At 39.3% G+C, this 26754-nt stretch overlaps 1 protein-coding gene across 2 annotated transcripts in view; it reads right to left on the reverse strand.

The window, feature by feature from the left end:
* Nucleotides 1-26754, reverse strand: part of FGD3 (FYVE, RhoGEF and PH domain containing 3) — a 108090-nt gene that overhangs the window by 22751 nt on the left and 58585 nt on the right. Inside the window, exons 5-14 of one of the 2 annotated variants that reach the window (XM_053377794.1) lie at nt 14821-14910; nt 14064-14104; nt 12915-13071; nt 11311-11449; nt 9403-9461; nt 6802-6948; nt 5352-5444; nt 4500-4579; nt 3866-3896; nt 2484-2585 (exon numbers count right to left, since the gene is read on the reverse strand). In XM_053377794.1, coding sequence (XP_053233769.1) covers nt 2484-2585; nt 3866-3896; nt 4500-4579; nt 5352-5444; nt 6802-6948; nt 9403-9461; nt 11311-11449; nt 12915-13071; nt 14064-14104; nt 14821-14910 — 939 coding nt within the window. Of the gene's footprint in view, nt 1-2483; nt 2586-3865; nt 3897-4499; nt 4580-5351; nt 5445-6801; nt 6949-9402; nt 9462-11310; nt 11450-12914; nt 13072-14063; nt 14201-14820; nt 14911-26754 lie in introns of both variants that reach the window. The other variant, XM_053377793.1, reaches the window with a different exon arrangement.

Below are 26754 nucleotides of genomic sequence, written 5' to 3' on the forward strand. Positions count from 1 at the left end.
CACCGTTCTTGTGGTTGCGAGGTGACCCAGAGGTGCAATGAAGGTCTGCACTGTTACATAGGCACCAGACCGTAATGGTATATGACACCACTGATGAAAGAGCTGTTGCGAAATATACACAGAATAGCTAAAGACAACAGGCGGCAACACAAAATACCTGAGAGGCATTTCAGCCACTGTGGATCCAGTTCTACCCAACATTGTAATTTGACATTGTGGAATGATAAATGAGGCACCAGAATAGACCTTCTCTGTCTAATATACACAGGATATCAGTAGTTATACTTTATTACAGTCTATCCACCTTTTGTCCAGGGAGTTCCCATTTTAGCATTTCCCAGCAAAGCATCCACATCTTAGGACTGCCTGAGATATACTGGCTTGCTCAAGGACCCAGTGAACTTCATATCTGAGTGGTGATTTGAACCTGGATTCAAAAGGCTCATACAAACATACCATAGGCTCTTTTTGTGCACACCAACTTATATCTGCCCATGATGTAATAACGTTTTGGTTCTAATAGAACATAAAATCATCATATTTAAAATTCTTGAAAGCTAGAAACACTGGAAAGAGTGTCACTCTGCACATCAACGGGTACAGTGTCCAACAAGCTAGAAATCCCTAAGGGCCTCATCCACATAACTGTTGTGGGTGGTAATACTGGCTTCCAAGAGCAATTTAGTACTGGGGGTGTACTATCATCACCCTGACCAAAATGCTGAGAGAATCTTGAGATGGAGAATAAAATCCAGGAGACATCCAGAACTGCTGTAGTAATGGGTGACTTTAATTACCCTCATACAGGCAGGCTATATGCTCCAAACATAACAAACTAGTAACATCTATTTCTAGATATCCTAAATGATGATGTTCTATGGGAATCAACTAGAGGGGCGGCACTCAGAACCTGGCATGAGATATAAGTACTGTTGAGCCAAATGGGAACAGTGATCCATAATGTTATCACATTTAACATATATGTAAGCAGACAACTGCCCAGAAAGTTCTACACAGTCACATTTGATTTCAAAAGAGAAAAGCTCCCCAGAATGAAGGAACTAGTAAAAGGAAGATAAGAGGCAAAGTAAAGAGGACCCAATTTCTCCAGAATGCTTGGGGGTTTTCAAAGCCACAATGAAAGCTCGACTAGAATGTATACCACAGTTCAAGAAAGGTACCACCAGGGCCAAGAGGATGTCATCATGGTTAGCAAGCAGAGATAAGGAAGCTCTTAGAGGCTATTAGAGACCATTTTCTTGAGAAAATTGCAGCTTTGTTGAAAGGAGAGGGAGAGGAATTCAAGGAGCACATTGTTAAAAACATAAAGACCACCAACAAAAAACTCTTTAAATACATGAATAGCAGGAGACCAGCTAGGAAAGCAGCTGGATCTTTGAATGACATGGGTATCAAAAGACTCTTAAAGGATAGAAGAGAAAGTTCAGAGAAGCTGAATGAATTCTTATGCCTGCCTTCACAGAAGATGTGGGATAAATCCCTGTGTCTGAACTTTCTTAGAGATGGAGTATGAGAATAGCAGTGATAAGTGACTAGGTTCTAGGTCTTATGGGCAAATTGAAAACTGACAAAACACTGGGTCCAGATGGCATCCACTTGAGAGTTCTCAAAGAGTTCAAATGTGAAATTGTTGATCTTCTAAGAAAAATATGTAACATGTGCCTACTATCAATCCCCATACCTGAGGAGTGGAAAGTAGCCAACTTAACATGAATCTCTTTCAAAGGGATCCAGCAAATTACAGACCAGTTTACTTATTCCTGGAAAACTGGTGAAAAGCTTTATTAAAGGTAGAACTCCCAAGCATATAGAAGAACAAGTTTCAGCAAAGGTAGATCCTGTCTCACTAACCTTTCTTAATACTTTGAGAGTGCCAAAAAGTATATAGTTAAAAGTACAACATCAAATATTCCTGAGTAAGTTTATCAGTCGCAGAATAAGAGGAGAGGTCCTCTTAAGAACCAGTAACTGGGTAAGAAACAGGAAGCAGAGAGCAGGAATAAATGGATAGTTCTCCTAATGGATGGAAGCAGAAAGTGAAGTCCACCAAGCAAGAGAGCCAACCTTGCATAATCAATCAAAGACACAGCACACATATGCTATTTGAATGGTAATGCCCATCTACTTTAGGTGGGCGGGCCATCAAATATTTTATGGGGGGGGGCGCGAAAGGACCTTAACCCGTAGGAGTTGGTTCCTATGCCACCAAGGATTAGTACTAGGACCTGTGCTTTCAAGCATGTTCATAAAGTGACTAATGTAACTCAATATAAGCAAGTGTCAAGAGATGGAGAAAATTGTCTCCCTTTGTCCAGTTCCCCAATGGAAAGTCCCAGGAGTGAAGCTCCACTTGTGGGAACTCTGGATCAAAAACACAGGCTACAAATTAAAAACAAAAAAATTGCAAGTGCAATATATATGACAGTAAAGACCCACAGGAATAATGATCACTAAATGCTTACTGATGAATCTGGGAGATGCTCATCTTCTTGAGAAAAAGAGCTATTATAAGCTCTAAACGTTTCACTGTTCTGTTTATGTTTTTCAATTGTTGCTTGAATGACCTGCAATAAAATTCCAAGAAATGCAGTAAGTAAAAGTAACCTGCAAAATCTTATTTAGAACACAAAACCAAAAACCTTTTTTTAAAACCAAACCAAACCAAACTGTTTGCAGATGTCATTACTTAAGAGTGTTGTTTCTACAAGATAAAGAATTTCCAAGTATGACTTACAAAAGTAGAGCCTCAAATTAAGAACGTAGTCTGTAAAAACTGAAAGGTCACTTCAGTTAACTAACTATAAGGAACAAAAGCACTATCAGAATTATATAAATGTAATGGGAGAGGTAGGCAATGGGTCTTCTGCTAAAACACCAATAAGATTTCAATGCAGAAGTCATCAGTTCCTCACCCCGAAGCAATATTTTCCATTACTGTAATAGAGTACATGTGAGGCTGCCTTTGAAGACGCAGTTAGTGTAAAATACCATTGTGGAAATGCTAACTGGGACTCGGCATTAGGAATCCATCTTGCTTGTTCTGAAGCATCTGCATTGGCTATTTGTCTATGTCCAGGCTCACATTAAAGTGATTATGCTCACTTTTAAAGTTATTTCTTCATAGATTGGGACATATTTGACCATTTTCTTCACATGAGTGCCTTAAGATAATCCTCAGAGACTTTGGATACCCATCATGAATACAGGGCTGTATCCGACCAAGCTGCGTAATGCCTTCTGCTTGCGTAACGGGACTTCCTCTCCCTCTACTCCCTCACCAATCTGCTGCGAAGGGTTGGAGGAAACCCCAGGATAGATCTGGGTGGAGTGCAGCATCACATGGGGCAGAGAGGCTGTTTTGTTGTTCAGGCAGAAGTCCTTGCACTAATAGGATGGCTTTGCTAGATACAACCCTTGGTGGATTATGATTAGGGAGCAGCCTTTTCTGTTACAGTCCTAGTTATGAAAAACCACCAGGAGGTTCACATTTGCCTACTCTGACGTCATCTTAGCACCAAAGTCTTTTTTTACTATCTCAGGAATGTTAATGGCATGCTTTCATCTCCAGTGTCTGTTTTTTTTATAATGCTTTTTTTTTAAAAAAAAATTGCTAGCTTTATTGTTATTTTACTCAGCTTTACTTATCTTTGTATAGCTGTATTTTATTGTTTTATTGTAAGTTGCTCAGGGAAAGATGTCTTTTTGGCAGGGTGGGGTATAACACCTTGGAAATAATGAAATGGAGAAAAAAGTTCCTATATGCAGCTTAATGTACTTAGCAAAGAAGAACACCGCAAATGAAATGGGCTGGCACAAAGGCTAAGTAAAATATGCTTATACTGACCTGGATCCATTCTTTCTTCTCTTCTTCTGTCCTATAAAATGCAGAAGAGACATACATGTTGTATACATGTAGCATACAGTGGTACCTCGCAAGACGAATGCCTCGCAAGACGAAAAACGCGCAAGATGAAAGAGTTTTCTGTTTTTTGAGTCGTTCCGCAAGACGAATTTCCCTATGGGCTTGCTTCGCAAGACGAAACGTCTTGCGAGTTTGTTTCCTTTTTCTTAAAGCCGCTAAGCCGTTAATAGCCGCTAAGCCGTTAATAGCCGCTAAGCCGCTAATAGCCGTGCTTCGCAAGACGAAAAAACTGCAAGACGAAGAGACTCGCGGAACGGATTAATTTCGTCTTGTGAGGCACCACTGTATTCAGTAGCTGTTTTAATATATGCAGTCTTATAAGTAAATAATAGTCTTATTCATCTCTACAGTAAATTCATGTTTTGTTGCTGGAATCTGATATGCCACCTATTCTAAACTCGGCAGCATATAATTGAAAACTACCCCTTGCTTCCCCTTTACCTTATTTATGATTCAAAACAATAGAATTTACTAGAATGAATTATTTTACCAATTGCTTCCACAGCCTAACATTCCTTGCTCAAAACATGCAGAATGAATGAACAAAATTCTGTACCTAGCTTGTAGCTCCAATGATCTCTTCTTTCCTGTTATTGAGAATGTATGAGCCACGTTTTGCTTGCTGATTTCCTGGACCTAGGAAACCAAGTATATTTTGCTATACTTTAAAATGTAATTTTCCAAACACTTTTAAGATTACCAAACAAACCTCTACTCTCTCTAAATAAACAGCAGCAACTATTAATAATAATAATGAACTGTTTGTTTAAAAATAACATCTAGTGTCTACTTTTTAATGACAATGCTTTCAGAGGCATTATTTACACAAGGGTTTATCTGAGATACAAACAAGGTTTGCCAGCTGTAAGGTGCAGAAGCAGTTGGTGGAAGAGACTTGGACTCTAACCTAGACTGTATCTGCGACTTGTCTAGGCACGGAGAAATGTATGGGTCCACATCCACTATGTTTTAAGCTCAGCGGCTTTCAAGTGGCACTGCAATGCCAAAGGAGAAACTGACTGTGGCTTTATTGTTGTTACTGTTTGCACGGTCCCCCTGTTGAAGTCTGCAATACTGCATACTCATTTCCTGCAGTTCCATCTTCAATAACAGCATGTCATGTTCCGCCTTCCACGTTGCCTGTGTTTTACTTTGCTTATGCATTTGGGGATGGCCAAAGGGCTTGTTTCTCAACAAGAGTGACAAATCCTGAATCACAGAATCATAGAGTTGGAAGGGAACCTGAGGATCAACTAGTCCAAACTTCTGCAATGAAGGACTAAACAGCTGTCCCTTATGGGGATCGAACCTGCAACCTTGGCATTATCGGCAGCACGCTCTAACCAACTGAGCTATCCAAGCACTGTTATAAAAGTATATTATAAATGCAAGCAAACAAGATACAAACCTGCAATCCTGCAATATCGATCTTTTCTCGCACACTGAATTTCTGGCCTATTAATCTCAGTTTGGGCACGCAGTACAACACCATGCTGTTAAACTGCAATTGATGGAAAATTCTTGTTATGGTTTGTGGAAATCACTTTAATATTCAGCCACACCCTTCATTATAAAATCAGTAAGCATAGCCACACCCTTAATTGCAAAATCAGTTGTTATAGTTCATTTCTCCAATAAAGGTTAAAATTTCTAGCACTGTGGTGTGTGAAATTTGTCAGGAATTCATTTTTATAGCAACAGCTCATGGGCGGATTGAGGAAAGCTTGATTTTGACTGTGAATCATCTACCTTCTATGAATTGTAATATTATTATTATTATTATTATTATTATTATTATTATTATTATTATTATTATTATTAAATTTCTTGGTTGCTTCATCTTGCCCAGGGCAACCCAAAGCAACTTACAACCAAACAGACAAACAAACAAACAACACCCCACAATAAATACATTAAAAGCAAAAGGAAAAAGAAACACATTAAAAACATCCTGGCCATGTACAAAAGGCCACAGATATAGTTAAATGCCAAAGGCCTGGTTACGGGGGGGGGGGAATTGCCTGGCAATAACTATGAGTGAAATTCAATGCCTCTGCCAGACAGAATGACACCCCCCACTGTCCTCTTCTCCACACACACTATATTGGTTGTTCTCCTACTCACCCACCCCAGAGCCAATTTCCGGGGAGGGGAAAGACCCCTTGCACAAGCAGGCGTCCTCATGCAGGGCTTGTCACAACAGGAGTCAGGTGAATCCTGCCCTATACCTGCAATGTACAATATACCTGTGCAAAACCAACCCACAACATGCTGGGAAGATGCCAGAGTGTTTTCCAGCAGATATTTCAGCAGTATTCTCTGCAGAACTATAAAAATAAGAAAAGCCTTCTATGTCACATGTGGACTCACACAGAGAGAAACTATGTGTGGATATTATATTCAGAGAGCCTTGTCAGAAGATCAACATCTAATGGCTGGCCGGGCCTGACCTCAGATTTCCAAAGTGCTGCTCCTGTTTTTTGCACAAAATGGTTGACACTGTCCACAGGAGCCTGTGACTGTTAATGATAATTTAAAAGATTATACTTAAGTCTGGTGGCAATGGGTTTGTCAGGTTAATGTCTGTGGACTATTTAATATTCAGCAGCATAATACTCTGGGATAAACTAATAAAAGAAAAGTGCCAATTACACAAAAACCAAAGCATCATCAAATACTGGTATGGCGACAGAAAGAACATTTTCTTTAAAACAGAACAGAACCTGCTTTTGTGAAAGGAAAATACATGTGCAATACAGAGCAGACTCCACCAGCAAGACCTGACCAATCAGATCAAAGGAGACTTTGTGTCTACAAAGTAGGTGAACACTTTACTCCTGAGAAATGAAGTAACTCACCAGAAATAGATACCTATCCTGAGCGGTGCCATTCTTTGCTGACAGTTTCTGAATATGCCCTTCTTTAATCAATTCATTGGCTGGATTAACAATATCCTCTTCTCCTCCAAGGCGCTCATACACTTCTAACAGCTTGTGCATCTTTTCCTACAAGCACAAAAAGGAAATGCCAACTCAGCTAACAGCTAGTCTTTGTCTATTGCTTTACGATACACACACTAGAAGAAAAAAATAATTCAATTAATTAACAGGGGAAATGCTACCTACTGAAGAATTACTAAATACTGGTATTAAAAAATAAAAAACAATGAACCAACAAAAAAAAACATGAAAGAAGAAATAAACAGTGCAAGTCCATGGTTTTTCACAGCCTTAAAAAAGCAACCATGAAAACAGAATGCACTCTAGCAACATAAAGCATTTAATCCTCTCTATTTTAATCATCTCTTGGTACTTCATTGCATTGCCACAGAATCCCAAATAGCTCTTCTGTCAAAGTAGTCAGGAAATTGATTCCCAAGATCATAAAGAAGATAAAATTCTAGCCCTCATAACAGCAGTAATAAGAGCTGGAAACTAGAGAAAGACACTTTCACGGGGATCTGATGCCCACATATGAATTTTAGCAAGCAGGGGCTGCCTTATATGTGTCACAAAGGTCTGTACACCAATTTTCAGTGCAGCCATTAATTTTTTCCTGACAACCAAATTCTTCTCAGGGTAGACCCATTGGCATTGAAGGACGTGAGGTAGTAATGTTTATTGATTCCAACAGATCTATTATGAGTACAACTAGTACAGTGGTACCTCAGGTTAAGTACTTAATTTGTTCCGGAGGTCCGTTCTTAACCTGAAACTATTCTTAACCTGAAGCACCACTTTAGCTAATGGGGCCTCCTGCTGCTGCTGCACCACCTTATCCTGAAGCAAAGTTCTTAACCTGAAGCACTATTTCTGGGTTAGCGGAGTCTGTAACCTGAAGTGTATGTAACCTGAAGCGTATGTAACCCAAGGTACCACTGTATGTTGTTGTTGTTAATCCCCCACCCCATTTTCCCTGACATAGTTCAAGGTGGCTTACAAGAACATTAAAAACCACTAAAAACAATAATTAAAAAACAATTAAACATTGATAGGATTAAGACAACACACACTTCAGCTTCCTCAGCAACTGTTCCCCATGCCTTGCTATATGTGTGTGTTGCAAGCTGCATGGTTTCTTCATTATTGCCAGCCTTTGATCCCATCCACTTGGCACTCGGAGCACTGGCAAGATAAGAGACCCTTTGAATGCAAATGTTCCCTACTCCTGTGCAAGAACAATGGTGTCTCAATAAGGAAGATGAAAACACCTCTAACTTGTGAATCTGAGAAAGAGAAGAAGCCACAACTACTTCCTGTAAAGTACGCCCAGAGTGAGAAACAAGTGGGTTCATTTAAAACACTGCCTATAATTATTTCTTACAAAAACAGAAGTGTTGCTGGGAGGTAAATTAGACAAGTAAATATGTAACATCTAAAACAAACCTTGCATTTTCTTTAAAATGTTTTCAAGAGAAGGCAGGATGATTTTATTAAATAAACACATACACAAAGCTTGGATCTTATAGAAATTGTCTCAGTATTGTGTATACGTGCGCACGCGCGCACACACACACACACACAGAGTTTTATGGATTTTCAGTGTTTCAACACGATTACAAAGAAGTATTGCTAATCTTTGTAAATGTTCTTATTGCAGTTAGTGCATACATTGCCATTTTGGAAACCGGACTAAGCCTGCCTTTCAGAGTTTTACTAACTGAGATGTCATCTGCTCAACCACATGAACTTAGAGAAGCTCTGCAGGTATTGAAACCAGAAACTTCTGTAGGCAAAGCATATGCGCTGCTGCTTATTCCATCATTGTTACATTTCCTATAGTATTTTCACTTATAAACAACTGTCTTTATATATGTCTTCTTAATGACAGAAGCATGGTCTTTAATCTAGGTTTGGCTTATTTTTCACTTGGTAGAGCGGGAATATACCTTAGGAACATGTTCACTTGCCACACTATAAATAAGCTCATTGTGAGCCATGCATTCATTTGCCTAATGACGAGAATACCTCCTGCCCCCAAAATGGTATTAAGGTCACAGGCAATTGCGATTTCACACAACACCTATCTCATATATGTTCATATTCATATATGGATAAAAAAGGTAAATATATGGACCTGCTCTCTGCCATATATAGGGTCAAACCCCCTAACTGGCCTGTTTCATTTGCAAGAACAATGGCTGAATATTTAAAACTTATGAACATTTTTAGAATACACAGGAAAGAAACTACAACAAAAGATGAGTTTTTAAAAATGGCTACATAAATTAGTATCAGTCACAAGAGAGAAAATGCCGGGGGGGACGGACCTCATATACATAAATAATAGATAATAACTATAGAAAGGCACTAATTTATACTTCAGTTTGATCTAGAAAGTTTGAATATGTATGAAAAACCAACATTAAGTCTTCATGGAGTAATGAGAAAACCACTGGTTCAAATAGTAAGCTCAGTTAATGGCTCAGGTGATGATTCAGTTACACAATTTCTACTCACCATCTTTCGGATGGCTGCGTTTGAATGGTTTGCCGCAGTAGAAATGAGCTCCAGTGATTCTGCAATAAAGCAGCAGCAGTTACACATTCTCGAGATCATTATCAGTTAATAGTGCAGTTTTTTATTTCCCTGATGTGTACAGCATTTCTGCAAAAATGCGGCTGCACATAAATGACAGGTTTGTAAGGACAAATCCATTGAATCATATTCCTGTGCTTGTGAGGGTCAAGTGTGTATGCAAGAGTATTAACATAGGACACATTTATAATATCTGAAATAAGTAGCACAGCAACTTGTGTGCATTCAGATTTACATGCTTGGCAAAAGAATTAAAAAAGTAAATAAAAAGGGGAATGAGGGAGGGTGTTCCAGGAAAAATGACTTTGGTAATCCTACCTGCCATTGAACCCAATGTGTTTTGACTATATGTGAATTTGGTTTTATGTGTGATACCCAGAATGTAACTATCACATGAGTTGAGAGTCCCCTGTATACAGTGGGCAACAGTAAATTACCCAGTAAATTACCAAGAGAGGAAAGCATGCAATATATGAACAGTTATTTTGCTTAGGCACAACTTTATTTATACAACTTCCTGTGCAGGAACAGGAATTTCTTTTCCCTAATTTATGGTTGGTGTTAATGTAGGTTCTTAATGTTCAAGCCCAGCCTCAAACACCTCTCTGAAGGTGTTTCACATCTGGAACATAATTTGTGCCTTTTCTGGTTGTGTGCTTCCAAGGCACATATTCATTATATAGAAGGAAGCTGTCTTTAGCAAATGCTTCTCTTCAGTTTCCCAGAATGTCTGTACTTTTCTTTGTGGAAGGAAACCTGCAGGGGAACTGATATCACATTAGACTTTCAGCCAGTTAAGCATACAAAGCAGATCAAGCAAGACTGGGCGTATGGCAAGCTATAGGAGGAAGCCTTGCTTCTCTGTCCCAGCACATGCTGAGTCTATATATGTGGGTGGGAAGATTTCATGAACTGGCCTGGATACTTTTGAACAGGAAGAATCCTACATCCAACTCATAGCACCAAGGGGGGAAATGGCCAAAGATATGTTCTTTACATGTAACACATAGAATAATGTATTATGGTATTCAAAAGATATAGATCAGCAGATGGGGAACCTATGCCACTCCATATTTATTTAATTGTTATTATTATTGTTTTACATTTTATATACCTTTATCTGAGGTTCACAAGACAGTTTACAATATAAAAACACAAAAATGGTCAGTCTTGGGTTGATGGGATTTGGAGTCCAACAACATCTGGAGGGCACAATTTGCTCATTCCTGAACTAGATGATTACTACCAATCAATTACTTTAATGATCTAAACCTAGCAGCCATTGTGACCCACTGTCTTTCTCCTTGTCTCAGATTCCATTTTCAGTCCCGTGCCCATTGTTTCCCAGCTCCATTGCCTCTTGAGTTCCTGCCTCTTAGTTTACACATTTCCAATGATATCTTCCTTATACTGAGTCTCCTCTAAAATCTATTTCTGTCCCTGTGTAAAGTTGAAATCCTACCCAATCAGAAACTTCAATTTCTCTCTCAAAAAAGTTGGCTGGCAAACAGTTGAAATGTCAGGAAACGTTATGTGCCATCATGACACTTCAGCCAACTGATGTCAGAAGCTTTACTACCACAGAATAAATTGATTGGAACTATCATTATCATGCAACAGGTATGTATCAGGTGCTGTGCACTAAGTAAAAAAAGAAATGACACGTTTGGTTTAACAGGTCCACAATATAAATCCATCAGTCAAAGAGTGTTGTTGTCAGATTCTGACAAAAGAGGAAAAGGTTTAATTTTGAAAAGCTATAACATGATGCATATTTATGCCCCTACACAGAATAAGATGCCGAACCATGTGGATGAAAACTGTACATACTTTCAGCATCTTTTCGGTCTAGTGACTCTTCAGGAAGTTTTTTTAGGTAATCCTTTAGGAGAAGCTCATAGCGTGGAATTCTCTGTACAGGTTCCAGCATGTGATGCTGTAATGTCAAGTTTCCACATATTTCTTCTTTCTGTAATTAAAGGAAAACAGGCTGATTTTCTGGGGGGGGGGGAATTTCTTTTGCCATATCCATGTACTTAAACCATTTAATGATGTAGGACTGTAGAAAGATGTTCATATGGTTAATTAGTCAGTTTTTTTTCAATTATCATAAAGATGCTGGCAGTCATGGCAAGATAAATACAGAATCAAGCAAAGTGTTTCAGATATGCAAATTATCATCATAATAAAAAGGGGAAGGAGAGGAAAGGACATTTAGTTACTATGTCATGCTGGATCCAGGCCCAAAGGCATCTCTTACTGATACCTTGGTTTCAACCTAGGCTCAGTCCAGTACAGCAGTCCATCCCCACATCTACTACCAATTCATGTTCCTTTCCCATAACAGTATTATTTATTTCATTATTTCTCAGTGGTATATTCATCACAAAACAAACAAGTACGAAGTGTTGTATACATAATAGACCCAATGGAAGGAAGATAACATCAAGCTCCTCTGATCATTCCACCAGTGCAAGCATTTCACCATACTGGGCAGAACAATCCCCTGTCTCCTCCCACCATGCACTGTTCTGGGAGTTCTCCGGACCACCCTACCACCACCACCACCAGTCACTTTAGGGGGGCATCCAGGGGGAGGAGAGGGAAGGAGGCTCACTGTGCAGGAAGAAATCCTTGCACAGGGCTTCTGCTGCTGACTAGGACTCAATAGACAAATCCTGCCCATTGAAATTAATGGACCTAAGTTACACATGTCTATTAATTTAAACTAGTCTGCTCTAAGTAAAACTAACATTGGATTCAACTCAAAGTCTGCAAGTTAATTAAGATGGAATACATTGATCAATATAATGACTATGCATGAAGAGAAAAACAGGTTTATCTTAAACTATGGATTAATGCAAGCCAGCAAATGTTGATGGTTCCCAGTTAGAAGGTTGCTGCAGCTTTGTTTCTCCTCTGGTCCTACTACTGTAACCTCAGGTTTAGCTTAGCATTATTTCTGAATCCAGGATCGTGGTTTATTTTGCTCCGGACAAACCATGACCTGAAACCAAGGTCTTACTGTTCACGGCTTGTCTAGAAGAAATAAACCATGATCTCAGGTTCAGACATAAGTAAGTCAAGCCATAAAAAGTGGCTTCTTCAAGGAAGTTATTTTCCTTTGCAGCCTGGCTTCAATTCAGAGTTTATAATAATAATAAATTTCATATGCCCATTTAATGGTTTATATTTATTACAATAGTCTCTGTGTGAAACCAATGAGCTGGCCAGAGATCTAGCTGGCACAATCACATGTCACTGAAATCAACCCTGCCTTCCCTAAAAGGTTTTCTTGGCTACAGAGCTACACAGGCAGACCTATCCAGAATATGATACCATAACTGTGTGGAATGGAACTTTTTCTGGTTTCACTCCCTCTCATGTGTAATGTCAACAAGGCATGGACTGTGAGAAGTACAAATGTTTTATACCTGTATGTTTTGAATAACAGCTTTAAAAGGAACAGATCTCTGCATCCATGTGTTCACCATGTCCATTGCTCTGTCAAAATTCTTTACATATTCTCCATACATCTTCAGAAATGGAGCAAGTTTTTGGACGATGTCTCCAAGCCTTGGGTTTGTATTCCTGTAGACAGAAGAAACAATAAGCAACTACAATTGCACATCCTATGTTTGAATGCAGTCTGATACAATTGATCTCCATAAATTACAAGTATAGTTAAAATGACGTGGATGGGGGAACATTCTACTTACTCACTTGCATCAAAATTAAACACGAGTTTGAAAACAACACTTCCATTGTTTTGTAAACAAGTGCTTCTATTATTACACCATTTGGAATTCAAAATTACAAGTTTTGTAAAAGTGCATATTTGAATTATCTTGCATCAAGTTGTGTGGCAGTAAAGCTTGGCAGTAACTTTGCCAAGCTAAGCAGGGCACAGTATCATTTCAAACTGGATGAGGGAATGTGTGTTAAGATTCCTGCATTGCAGGGGGTTGGACTAGATGGCCCCGGGGTGCCTTCCAACTCTACAATTCTACAGGCAAACACCAGTTGGAGTCTTCACAGCAGTGGTGTATGGGGGGAGCAGCAGCAGCAGCCTCCTGGCATTGGAGCAGACAGTGATTTGTGTGCTTATGGTGCAAGGCTTTGTATGCTAGATTTGGAAATGGAGCTTTCACAAAGATGGGCTTCCCTGAGGCTAGCTGCAAGCATGCAGTTCAGATGCAAGCATGGAACAGTGCCTAAAACTGAAAACAATGTGAAAGAGCATTGTTCCTGCACCAGCTGCTGATCCCTGCCTCTGAAAAGACAGAGGAAAGCAAAACAAGATAGAAGCTTGTGTTAATGTGGGCGAGGCTTAGTAGGTGCTGTAGTTTCAGATGCAGCAGGGGTTTCAAAGCCAGTGAAACCACATGGTGGAACTATTTCAGGAGGGCCATCTCCTGAACTTTATTCTGTAAAGTGTAAAGTGTAAAGATGTGACATACACATACATACCAATAACAGTGCATTATATTTTGTTGTGCTAGCATGTTACAGAAGTGGACGTTTTTAGTTTCTAGGAAATTCCTAAGATAGAAACATTTGTTTGTAGTCCTTCATTTACCCACCACTCATCTGTAATCCTTGTTTTGAGCTCAGGCAGAAGAAACTGTTCGTGGAAGCGATAGATGGAAGAAATATTTGAAAAGATTCCTGTTACCACATCGGGTGGAATCCCCGCCTCAAACAATTTAGTGCAAAAAACCTGCACCAAAACACACACACAACATCAGAACCAAAAGTATATTATTTATACTAATTTAAGCAGCTGGATGTTGACAGATAACGGATATGGATTTTTGAATTTCTCCCCAAGATGTATTCAAGAGACATGTCTAGGTTGTTAGAAGGACTCCTCAACTAAAGACATCCATATATATTTCCAATAAATCTGCCACCTACTTATTTCAAAGCCATTTGTTATGTTAGCCATTTAGAGTGAAAGCTAACTAAAGAAAAACCATGGATTTAACATATAAAGGTGCTTTACAAATATTTTCAAGTATCATTCTTAATTAACATTTGGCTAGACAAAAAAACTAGTGAAAGAAAGAAAGAGGCTAAATGGAAAAGTTTCTTTACAATGTGTTCCAATTATATATTTTTCTACTTCCGCACAAGACATTGCACAATTGGCTAAAAGACAACAGACATCTGACTCAGCTATTACAGATAAATTTGACTTTTGAGGAAGTTAATTGTCCAGAATAACTACCATCAGCTATACAGACATACTTGTTCAAAATGAACTGATCTAGTAGAGAAAAATTAAATTTTCTTACAAGTTTTTAGCAAGGCTAATTTCCCATATAGAAGTAGACTTACCTGATCCAGAAGATGAAGCCTTTTAACATAAGCTTCTTCCGTATGAAGAAGTTCACTTGCAATGTTAAACAGCTTCTGTGGCTCCGAACACTGCAGACAACATGAAAAAGGCAATGTGAATTTTCAGTCAAGATTACAAACGCTGAGGAAGTAATCGTTTTCATATTATGTTCTTGCAACTGATGAAGTGCACACTACCATAAAAAGTCTTCCATTTTACTAAGCTGATGGAGTATACATTTGGATGGTTCATGAATCTCTTTATGGATGGTGTATGTTTCACTGTTTCTCTAAAATGGAAGACTTTTTATGGTAGGAGTCTTGGTTGACCACAAACTTGACATGAGCCAACAGTGTGACGCGGCAGCTAAAAAAGCCAATGCAATTCTGGGCTGCATCAATAGGAGTATAGCATCTAGATCAAGGGAAGTAATAGTGCCACTGTATTCTGCCCTGGTCAGACCTCACCTGGAGTACTGTGTCCAGTTCTGGGCACCACAGTTCAAGAAGGACACTGACAAACTGGAACGTGTCCAGAGGAGGGCAACCAAAATGGTCAAAGGCCTGGAAACGATGCCTTATGAGGAACGGCTAAGGGAGCTGGGCATGTTTAGCCTGGAGAAGAGGAGGCTAAGGGGTGATATGATAGCCATGTTCAAATATATAAAAGGATGTCACATAGAGGAGGGAGAAAGGTTGTTTTCTGCTGCTCCAGAGAAGCGGACACGGAGCAATGGATCCAAACTACAAGAAAGAAGATTCCACCTAAACATGAGGAAGAACTTCCTGACAGTAAGAGCTGTTCGACAGTGGAATTTGCTGCCAAGGAGTGTGGTGGAGTCTCCTTCTTTGGAGGTCTTTAAACAGAGGCTTGACAGCCATATGTCAGGAGTGCTCTGATGGTGTTTCCTGCTTGGCAGGGGGTTGGACTCGATGGCCCTTGTGGTCTCTTCCAACTCTATGATTCTATGATTCTATGATTCTAAAATCAATTTAGTACATAGCAACCTCTTACGGTATAGTTACAACTATCTAATTTGCATATTTCACTCATTGTCATCAAATGTGAACTATGGAACCCTCTCACAAGGCATCCTTTAGTAAAATTTAGTATGATATGGAGCAAAAAGAGGGAAGAAATCAAAGTATGCCTTTCCTGTGGCTCGCTAGTGGTAATCACCTCCACAGAAAATGTCCAAATTCAATTTATGGCCTTAAAACATTGCTGCTGCTTCATTTTAAAACAAACAAACAAACAAACAAACAAACAAACAAAAAACCCCAAGAAATGAAAAGGGAAAAGCAAACATGTTTAGGGGCATAGTAAAACAGATTTTCTTACTGATTTTTGATCTTGCATAGTCAATAGCTAATCAAATGCTTTTATGAGGAACAAAAAAGTTAAAAGGTGTTTGTGGATTGTTGTTGTTATCATGTCTCTCTAGCCCTGAAATCCCTTCTCACTAGGAAAAAAGAAGCTATAGTCCATGCATTGGGGCAAACAAAAAAAAGACAAAACCACTCTCAACTTTTTTTAAAAAAATAAGGCTCCAAATTACTGGTTTCAGAAAACTAGATAAAAATTCCTAACCCTTGCAATGCAATGTTGGTTTTTCAAAACTTCCTTATTGACTTCTGGTCTGAGCAAATCTGATGACAAAACTCTAATAGGTGGCTTTGGAACAAGACCCAACAAACTTTTCAATTTAAGGCACCCTGCACCTCCTAAGCTCTGCGTCACATGCCAAGTTTATTTGTTACCAGGGCTTATGGTAACAGCAAAGCATCACACTTGATTAGAGCAAGGATATGAAGCTGCTTAAGTTCTCAGCCCAGAACTTCATCTCCGGATTTCAGGGTTTATGCAGACACATTCACAACTATGATTCTATTCTGCTTCCTCCTCAGGATATAACACTGCTCAGCAGCAGGAAGAGAAGAGGGCAAAGGAAGTGAAGACCGAGTAAGTGAACTGAGATAATCCCACTCTTTACACCCTGATAGCTAATAAAATACGATAACCTGGTCAGTTGAAGTGTTCATCACATGGCAACTGTCTTTCATCTCCAAAAACAATAGGCTTCAATGAATAGAAAGCTTTTACTTGATTAGGTTATTCATTTCTATACAAGATATGCCTGGGCCTCTCTCATTCCTACGATTTAGCACTAATATAGAATATTTCCGTATCTCTTCTTTCCACTTTTTTATTATCTGTCCAGTTAACCAATTAAAATAGTATGGCAGTTGTGCTTGAACATGGGCACACACTTGCAAAATCGCTAAAATCAATCACTTTCATGTCATTTCTTCTTTTAGAAGTATCCAGGCTGAGATATCCCTTATACAACGTCAGCAATGTCAGTCAGAGAGACATTATCAAAGCTAATAAGCTCCTTCTTGTCAGTTTTCTTTGGACAAACGACAGAGAAGACACACAATTATTCAGTCATGTGTGTTCAGGTTCTAATAAATGCTCAGTGACACTGATGCCCTACAGCATAAAATAAGACTCCAGAAAAGAGTGGTGTGGAATGAGGCATTTCTTACTTTCAGGAACACTATCTTTAAAAGTTAGCAAGGTTAATCAGTATTTTCATTTCAGTATTTTACACACAAATGTGCCCATTAGTTGTTTATTATTGCCCATTTTCTCATGTGGGGGGGGTGTCTAAAAAGAATGCACTGCAAAGTATCAGTCTGCCAAAATTAGAGTAAATTAAGAATAATGCCATTAAATTGGATAATTATTTGGATTTTAAAAAATATCAATAATTTATTTCTCTTCATCTTTACACTCTAGAAACAGTAGATAACTTAAGGAAAAACAATTTGATGTGATCCAGTGTATTTCAACACCGAATTTCTCAAGTATCTGTTTTTCTGTATTCCATTATGACTTGACCTTATCGTTGCCTCTTGACTAATGTGTAGAGAAGAACTCAGTAATCCACCAGTATTCACATTTCCTAGAATTATGGGGTCATCCAATCTAATCCTCTGCATTGCAGGAATCTCAACTAGATCATACAGAACAGATGACCATCTGCAACAATTCTTTCAGGTTAAAAAAAACTTAATATGTGTATTTCGAGAGAAAATACAATTTAAAATATGTATTCTTTTAAAGTTGTGATTTAAAAATAATAATCACAGATTAAGGCAGAAATAGAACAGAGGAGCCTTATGGGTAAAGACATGCTAAAGTGACATAGAATGGCATCTCTACCCCAGCATCAACACTCAAACTAAGCTGAGTGAAAAACAGCAGTGATCATGGCAAAAGAATGGGGAACCTATCATTTTGTGAAATAATCTGGATGCTGTGCTCAAATGGTTTTTCATGCCCAAGGTCCCAAGTTCAATGACTCACACTGAAGGATCTCAGGTAATAGGCTGGGAAATACCTCTCTTCAGAGACCTTGGCCAACAGTCAAAATAACTGGCATCAGGTTAAAGGTAAAGGTAAAGGGACCCCTGACCATCAGGTCCAGTCGTGGCCAACTCTGGGGTTTCGGCGCTCATCTCGCTTTATTGGCTAGGGAGCCGGCGTACAGCTTCCGGGTCATGTGGCCAGCATGACTAAGCCGCTTCTGGCAAACCAGAGCAGTGCACGGAAACGCCATTTACTTTCCCGTCGGAGCGGTACCTATTTATCTACTTGCACCTTGACATGCTTTCGAACTGCAGGTGGGCAGGAGCTGGGACGAGTTTTAATTGTTTCTTTTCATATACACACATAAATTGTATCAAGGTGTGTGATGGGTTTTACTACTTGAAATACATAGTACTTGTTTCTGTTTCTTGTTTAATGGGAACATTTTATTGATACATTCTAGTAAGTTCTTCTCTCACTTAATCTTCATGAGTTTAGGCATGCTTACAATCCATTCCGGAGGTCCGGTGGTAAACCAAAACAGGTTGTAACCCAAGGCGCGCTTTCGCCAGTGGGGCCTCCCCCCCAAAAAAAGGATGTAATCCCCCCAAAATGCGTTGTAATCCCAAAAAAGGGACACACACTTCAGGGTTTGATGTGGTTGTAATCCAAAACGGTTGCAAACCAAGGTACCACTGTAAAGATAAAGGTAAAGGGACCCCTGACCATTAGGTCCAGTTGTGGCCGACTCTGGGGTTTTGCTGCCCATCTCGCTTTATTGGCCAGGGAGCCAGCGTACAGCTTCTGGGTCATGTGGCCAGCATGACTAAGACGTTTCTGGCGAACCAGAGCAGCGCACGGAAATGCCGTTTACCTTCCCGCCGGAGCGGTACCTATTTATCTACTTGCACTTTGACGTGCTTTTGAACTGCTAGGTTGGCAGAAGCCGGGACTGAGCAATGGGAGCTCACCCCGCCACGGGGATTCGAACCACCAACCTTCTGATCGGCAAGTCCTAGGCTCTGTGGTTTAACCCACAGCACCACCCGCGTCCCGCATCAGGTTAGACCACTGGTTTTCAACTGGTGTGTTCAGGCCCATTATTGGGTCATGACTTGATAAGAGCATAAGAAGAACCCTGGTGGGTCTCTCCAGGGCTAATTATAATTATAACTATAATTATACTCCACCCATCTGGCTGGGTTGCCCCAGCCACTCTGGGCAGCTTCCAACACATATAAAAACATAATAAAATAATAGTAGCAATCTGATCCAATATAAAAAGTCACAATAACTTTAAAATCAACAACTTATATCAAACAAAGCAACATTCAGCAATCCATCAGAATCTAATAGTAAACAGTAAAATTAAACTTCAGCAAATAATAATTAAACAGTTTACACTTATCAACCACAATAAAGAATTACCAATCTATAATCAATAAAAATAACAGCAAATCACAATGCATAAAATACCACAAAACATACAAAACCATGTAAAAATATCAAATTGAGAAACAAGGACACACAACTTGCAAAACTTTTTAAAAATATCCCTGAACTTCGCTCTTCTGCTGCTGCTGCTGTTCTCAAAGTCATGGTCTGGGAAAGGCTTCCAGGGCTGGAGGGTGGGGCAAGGCAGGTGGGAACGCCATTGCCTGAAGAGCTGAAAGTCTCTCTCCCCTCACCTAGTCCAACATCCTATACTCCCAGTGGCCAACCAACTATCTCTGGAAAGCCCAGAAACAGAACCTGAGAACAACAGCCCCACCACCACCACCAACTGGTATTCAGAGATAAGCCGCCTCTGATATTGGAAGCAGAACATAGCCATTATGGCTAGTAGTCATTAAGAGCCTTATCCTCCACGAAGGATGGGTTGCAACAGCAGCACTACCACACACAAATAAATGGAGGGGAAATTAAGGAGCAGGCTTCCAAACACATGTTTGGATTAAAGGAGGATCTGAGTCTAATAGACTGAAGACTGCTGGATTAGACAGATCAATGACCTGCCTTCATATAAGGAAACTCTTGCCAATTATCATCAGTCAGCTACTGTTGCAATGACTACAGAGAAAAGGTTTATTTTGAACAGAGTGCAATACAAAAGGAACACTGAAAAATGCTATTGTTATGCACACTACAAAAAGACACTAGTTTAGGAGATGGAGAGGTGCAATAGAGCAAATGAAAACCTGAATTAGTGTTTTCAAGAGCTTTCTACTCATAATTATAAAGAGTAGCTCAGTCCTTTTAAGAGGCCTCATCAAACTTGCAACAATGTATCTCTCTACATTATGAATGCCTACATCACACCAGGAAGTGCCCAGAAAACAGCACACGTAAATGTGATCAAGAATCCTTATCCTGGTTTTAAAAAGAGTAAAGAAAATTGAAATTGGGGTGGGAGTGGAAGCAGTCTCTCAAGTGCTCCACTTAAGACTCTTCTTGTGACATTGCTGGTCCTCCTTTATTCCCCAAAGCTAGTTATATTAATTACTTCGACTGTGTCATTTCTGGTTAAGTGATGTCAACAACATTCTGGAGTCCCCAGAGCAAGACAGGCTATCAGACACATTTGCTCAGGAACTTACCACATTTCCTGTCCAGAGCTTTAGTGCAGAAAGCAGCTGCTGTGCAATGAATGCAATGCAATGTTTTGCCTATCAATATTACTCCTTTCACCGTGGCTTACATGGATCAGGTGTACTGAATTATTAGCGTACACAACATGATGGTGATGATAATACCTGCATGTAGAATTGCCCAAAATCCAAGTGCACTTTTTTTTTAACAAAACAGGGAAACAGAAACTAGGTTAACACAGGGTTTACTTTCCTCATTTAACTAATTTTAGGGCATGCCATACCACTGCAGAAGAACACAGGCAATTCACGTGCTGTTGGAATGTACTGGGCCCCAGGGTATTGTCTGAAGGCAAATGAAGCTGCCACCCTGTTGGAGCTGAACAGGTCTGCTTCTAGCCAGTATCTAGGTGGGCTACTTTGGATTCCGTGAAAGAAGAAAGGAAAGAGGGGAAATGTAATGAAGTAAAATTAATAATTTCCCATTTTTAGTTTGAATGAAATCTGCCTTTAATGTTACAATTCTACTTCTCCAAACAGTAATACAGTGGTACCTCTGGTTAAGTACTTAATTCGTTCTGGAGGTCCATTCTTAACCTGAAACTGTTCTTAACCTGAAGCACCACTTTAGCTAATGGGCCCTCCTGCTGCCGCTACACTGCCAGAGCACGATTTCTGTTCTCATCCTGAAGCAAAGTTCTTAACCTGAGGTAATATTTCTGGGTTAGCAGAGTCTGTAACCTGAAGCGTATGTAACCCGAGGTACCACTGTACTCCTAGCATTTACCCCACAACAGCAGGAAGGGAATGAGTCCTGCATACCTAAGGCCCATGGTCCTCCCTCCCCTGTCTATTTCTAGACCCCCTTGTGGAGCGTGCTCTACAGAATGCAGAGAAAGAAGCTGAACGGGGATGGGAGGGATGGAACGATATGGGTTGCAAAGAAGGAGAAAGGTTAGCAGATTAAAAAAAGAAAAAAGTCAAATTGTATGAGTTGTGAGTCCCTGCTTCAGAGAAAGCCTCACTGCACTTTGCATCTTCAGGTCTATAGAAGAAGGCATTTGAACAGGGATGCCATGGATATTTAAAAAAAAAACACATCACATCTGCATAATATACAAGCAAAACGTAGCCCAGTATCATACAATGTTGGAGGAAGAGTCAAACATATATGAGATGCTGCTATAATTGAACATGGGGAAATTTAACTTCCAACTAAATGAAAGCCATTCAAAACATTTGGTCAAACTAATTGAAAATTCCTTCCATATATATTGCCAATTTAAAGGTTCAGGTTAAAAATATTCTAAGCTTCATGTTGCAGTTGTAAAGTTATTTATTTCCCATTTTTATTCAGTGGGAAAGATGAAAAGGCACCACATATAACCAGTGGCGTAGCATGGGGGGTGCAGGGGGGGCCGGCCGCACCGGGCGCAACATCTGGGGGTTAGGGCTAGGGGGCGCAAATCCATGGGTTGGGGGCGCAAATCCACGGGTTAGGGGGCGCAAATTACTTGCCTTGCCCCAGGTGCTGACAACCCACGCTACGCCACTGCATATAACATTATTTGTTAAAATAATGCATTATATTAATATGTATATTAATAAAATGTATTATTCAATTAAGATGTTTATTAATAAAATGCATTGATTATATGATGCATCTCATATAAGTATGGACATCTAGGTATGCATAGTTAAATAAAATAGGGAAAACTGATCCTAAGGATTGATGTGTACTTAAAGATTAATCAGCTATGGTCGCAATTAAATCTGGACTCCCACTATATAGATATTACTAGCTCCATATCTATAAATTAATTTTTTTGCCATGACATATTTTATTATATTGGAGACTGTGTTTGTTCATCATGCTATATTCTAGAGCAAAGCACACACACTGAGAGACTGCATTCTTCAGAACATACTTCCAGGTTTTGCCTTAATGTTGGCCATTACTCTACCATTAATGGTTGCAATGACACCAAAATCAATGTTTCTTGCCCTTTCTTCTGACTTGACTCATATTAATACACTGATTAGTCTCAGACATATGGATAAAGAAACAAACTATTTCAGAGCCTAAGCCCTAGTGAGTCAATTGCAGTACTCACTATATCTCTGATGGGGAAAGGTAGCAAACTATGTCTTTATGTTACTTATTATTCTATTAATGCTATGCTTGCTAACAAAACTGTAAACTGCTTTAGAACTTCTGCCTAAATATGGTATATACAACTTTTAAATCACCCCCATCACTAGAAGCTGTGCAAGAACCCATACTTAATGATTCATTTCATCCTCTCATTTTCTAACTCATGACATCTCCTCCTAGATCTCCTGTGTAGACCCAAATCCTTCAAGATCTATTGATAGAAATCTGTATATAAATGAATTAAATAAATCAAGACATCCCCATGGTGGCCACTGGCTTAATGCTAGTTTGGAGTCAATCTGGATTTTGAATGACATCTTCTTGAAAATAATCAAGAGCGTTGTAGTATGTTTATTGTTGCAACTAAAAACTATTAATACAGTCATCCCTATGGACCCTGTTGCAGATGTACATGATAAGCTTCTGGGCAAAAAGAAGCCACATAAATTTATTATTGTTGACTGAAAACATTATTCTAGGTTTTGGGGCAGCTGAGCAATCATTGACTTATCCTATATGGTGAGAAGAGTATTGCATAGAATTGTAGCTCTGGAAGAGATCCCAATGGACATCCAGTCCAACTCCTGTGCATTGCAGGAATCACAACTAAAGCATACATGACAGATGGGCATCCAACCTCTACTTAAAAACCTCCAAGAAAGGAGAGTCCACTACCTCCCGAGGGAGACCGTTCCACTGTTGAACAGCTCTTACAGCATGGTTACTGAACTCTGGGAACAGGTCATCAAAAGAAAAGCCCTGCAGAATTAGGATAAGGGCTATGCAGTCCAGCATCCTGCTCTCACAGTGCCCAATCAGATGCATATGGGAAGCAGGACATGAGTGTAACAGCACTTCCCCCAGTTGTGGTTTCTGACACTGCTAGCAGCTCCAGGAATCAGTGTATAAGGAGTATCTTCTATAATAATATTTCCGAAGTCTGTGCATGTAAAAATTTGTCTATGTGAAAATCTTTACTTCTTAATCGCATTAGTGACACAGACAGGAGCTAAAAGGGAAAGGGAACCTCTGAACAGAGACACATACCCATTCTCCAAAAAAGAACAGTAACAAACCGGTGCTTAATGGAGAGTGAAAAGAAACTGTGGTATCAGCTTGCTTTGTCTGCCCTTCCCTCTGCCCATCTTTGCATGTCTGGAAGTTTTGAATATCAACCATGAAGCTGCTGGCCTATATGCTGCAGATTTCAAAATGACAACAGCAGTCACATTTCAGTCTAGCAGGCTTCCAGTTCCACTCTGCCTTATTGGAGGCAGCCCCCACGACAGCGAGAGATGGTTGGCGAAGGAAAAATAAGGATGATTGAGGGTAATTATCCCTGCAAATTCCTCCCAGGGATGGGGGTGGTGAACAGGCTTCACATACAGTTTGTCTCGGGACCCGGCTCTCACTCCGATATGGAATGCGGGGGGCAGGGAGGTGCTGAGTGCAAAAGCGCTTCGCCTGCCGAAAACCCACCAATGCCGCCATTAAGAAGCAGAGGTTCTCCTATTAATTAGACTAAAGTACAGGTGCATGCTAGAAGAGATGAGATCACAAACTGTGGAAGAAATTAGCTACAAGATTTTAAGCTTTGAACTTGAGATAAGTTCAAAAGACATGGTCCAAAAGCCAGTGGGGAGGAGGGGAGCCTATGGCTTCTTTCTTTAAAGTTTTCTTCTCTAAATTTATGATTTGGCAACCCTCCTCTGAATTAGTTCAAATTATATTTGTACAAGCAAGAATGAAAGAAATTGGAATAGATGATAGATAGATAGATAGATAGATAGATAGATAGATAGATGATAGATAGATGATAGATAGATATAGATAGATGATAGATAGATAGATAGATAGATAGATAGATAGATAGATAGATGATAGATAGATAGATGATAGATAATAGATGATAGATAGATAGATGATAGATATAGATTCAACAATAACAATAAATCAGCAGTAACTAATACATCAATTCATTACAGTTGACCATCTTTAACAATAGTTAACAAACTACAAAACATCACTTTGAGTTGGTCAACTTTTCATATTTAACTTCACCTCTTTCTTAGCAAATCAGAAAGAAAAGACCAAAAGAAGAAAGTGAGAAGAAAATAAAACACCAAAGGAGGAGGAAGGGGAAAGAAAAGAAAAAGAAAGAAAATTAATAAAAAAAGAATTTTTAAAAAATTAACACATTTGACTTCCGATTAGACTCATTGTATTATTATTTCTATTGTTCTTTCACACACAGTTCCAAATTACTGTATTACTTTCTCTATTCTTATCAGATACCAAAAACATTATGTTTCTTATTTTACAAGAATCATTCTAGTTCTGCCAGGAGATGTTTATTATTACAATAGTTTTCCAGATATTCTTTTTTAAAAATTCCATTCTTTCTGTACCTTCTATTGGATTATAAATATGGAATAGAACATCAAACAGAGCTGTGTGTGTAAAAAAAAGGAAAAAGGGAAAGCTCTATTTTTCAAAAGGTTTATGATGGAAACTTAGAGTTGACTCTTCCCCATCCTTTATTATTTATGAAGTGAACTGAATAACGCTAAGAGGACTTGGAATTTAATTTAATTGGAAGTATAATTGCTCATATATCTTCAGTTAGAAGAAAGGATGAAAGGAGTCTGAACTGCCAAAGGAACTGATCATATTCTTTACTGAGTCATCTGCAGTTCTATAGACTGCTCTTCTTCCCAGGCTGAGAGGAAAAATGGTGACAACAGGTTACCGTATTTACTGGGACAGAGTGACTTTTGCAGCTGTTAAAGTTGCAAAACAACAAACTACGGGACGGAGCGATGGAGAAATTTCTGGAACAACAATGGGATATCAGCTCCACCCAAGGAATGATGGATAACACCAACAACCAGGGGGAAAGAAAGACATAACATCTCACAGGGACAGGAAGAAACACCATGGACAGAATAACTGCCACACAAAGGAAGAACAAGGATATAGCTTGAGTTCTTCACTTGTAGTTTTATAAATCATTTAATGGATCAACACAAATAGAAGTTATTAATATTGCAGTTGTTGTATAAGGGATTATTTTTTTGACCTGAAGGAAACTGAAATTAGTAAGATTTTGGAACGCAGAAATAAATAAAATAATCAAACCATCAAATCTAGCACAAGGGGTTGGGGGCACTTTATCTAAATTACAGTGGTACCTCGGGTTAAGTGCTTAATTTGTTCCGGAGGTCCGTTCTTAACCTGAAATTGTTCTTAACCTGAAGCACCACTTTAGCTAATGGGGCTTCCTGCTGCTGCCACACCGCCGGAGCACAATTTCTGTTCTCATCCTGAAGCAAAGTTCTTAACCTGAAGCACTATTTCTGGGTTAACGGAGTCTGTAACCTGAAGCGTATGTAACCTGAAGCATATGTAACCTGAGGTACCACTGTATATAGTTCGGTATTTGAATGATAGGCATTAATAAGTGTATTTTAAGTTGGTATTGTTATCATGAGGCTATTATTGGACTGTAATTGAAAACTAATAAAAATTATGAAATAAAAAATAAAAGGCCAACATCAACACCTCCCAGAAAACAATAACAAACTAAGGGAAAGTTGGAGAGCTCAGAAAGAAAGAAGGCTGGGTCTGAAACTCAAACTCACTACATATCCACCATAGACTAGGACTGAAGGAAAGAGAAAAATAAGAAAGACAAGGGAGCTCACTCCTCAGCAACAGAACAATGCTTTGCATAGAAGTGACAGGCGTCTGACTGAAGGCCTTAGAGAGCCACTGCCAAGCAGTACTCAGTTACTGGGGGGCAAGTGTCACAGACT

The sequence above is a fragment of the Podarcis raffonei genome, chromosome 2 (genome assembly GCF_027172205.1).
Source record: "Podarcis raffonei isolate rPodRaf1 chromosome 2, rPodRaf1.pri, whole genome shotgun sequence".
NCBI classification, from domain to species: domain Eukaryota; kingdom Metazoa; phylum Chordata; class Lepidosauria; order Squamata; family Lacertidae; genus Podarcis; species Podarcis raffonei.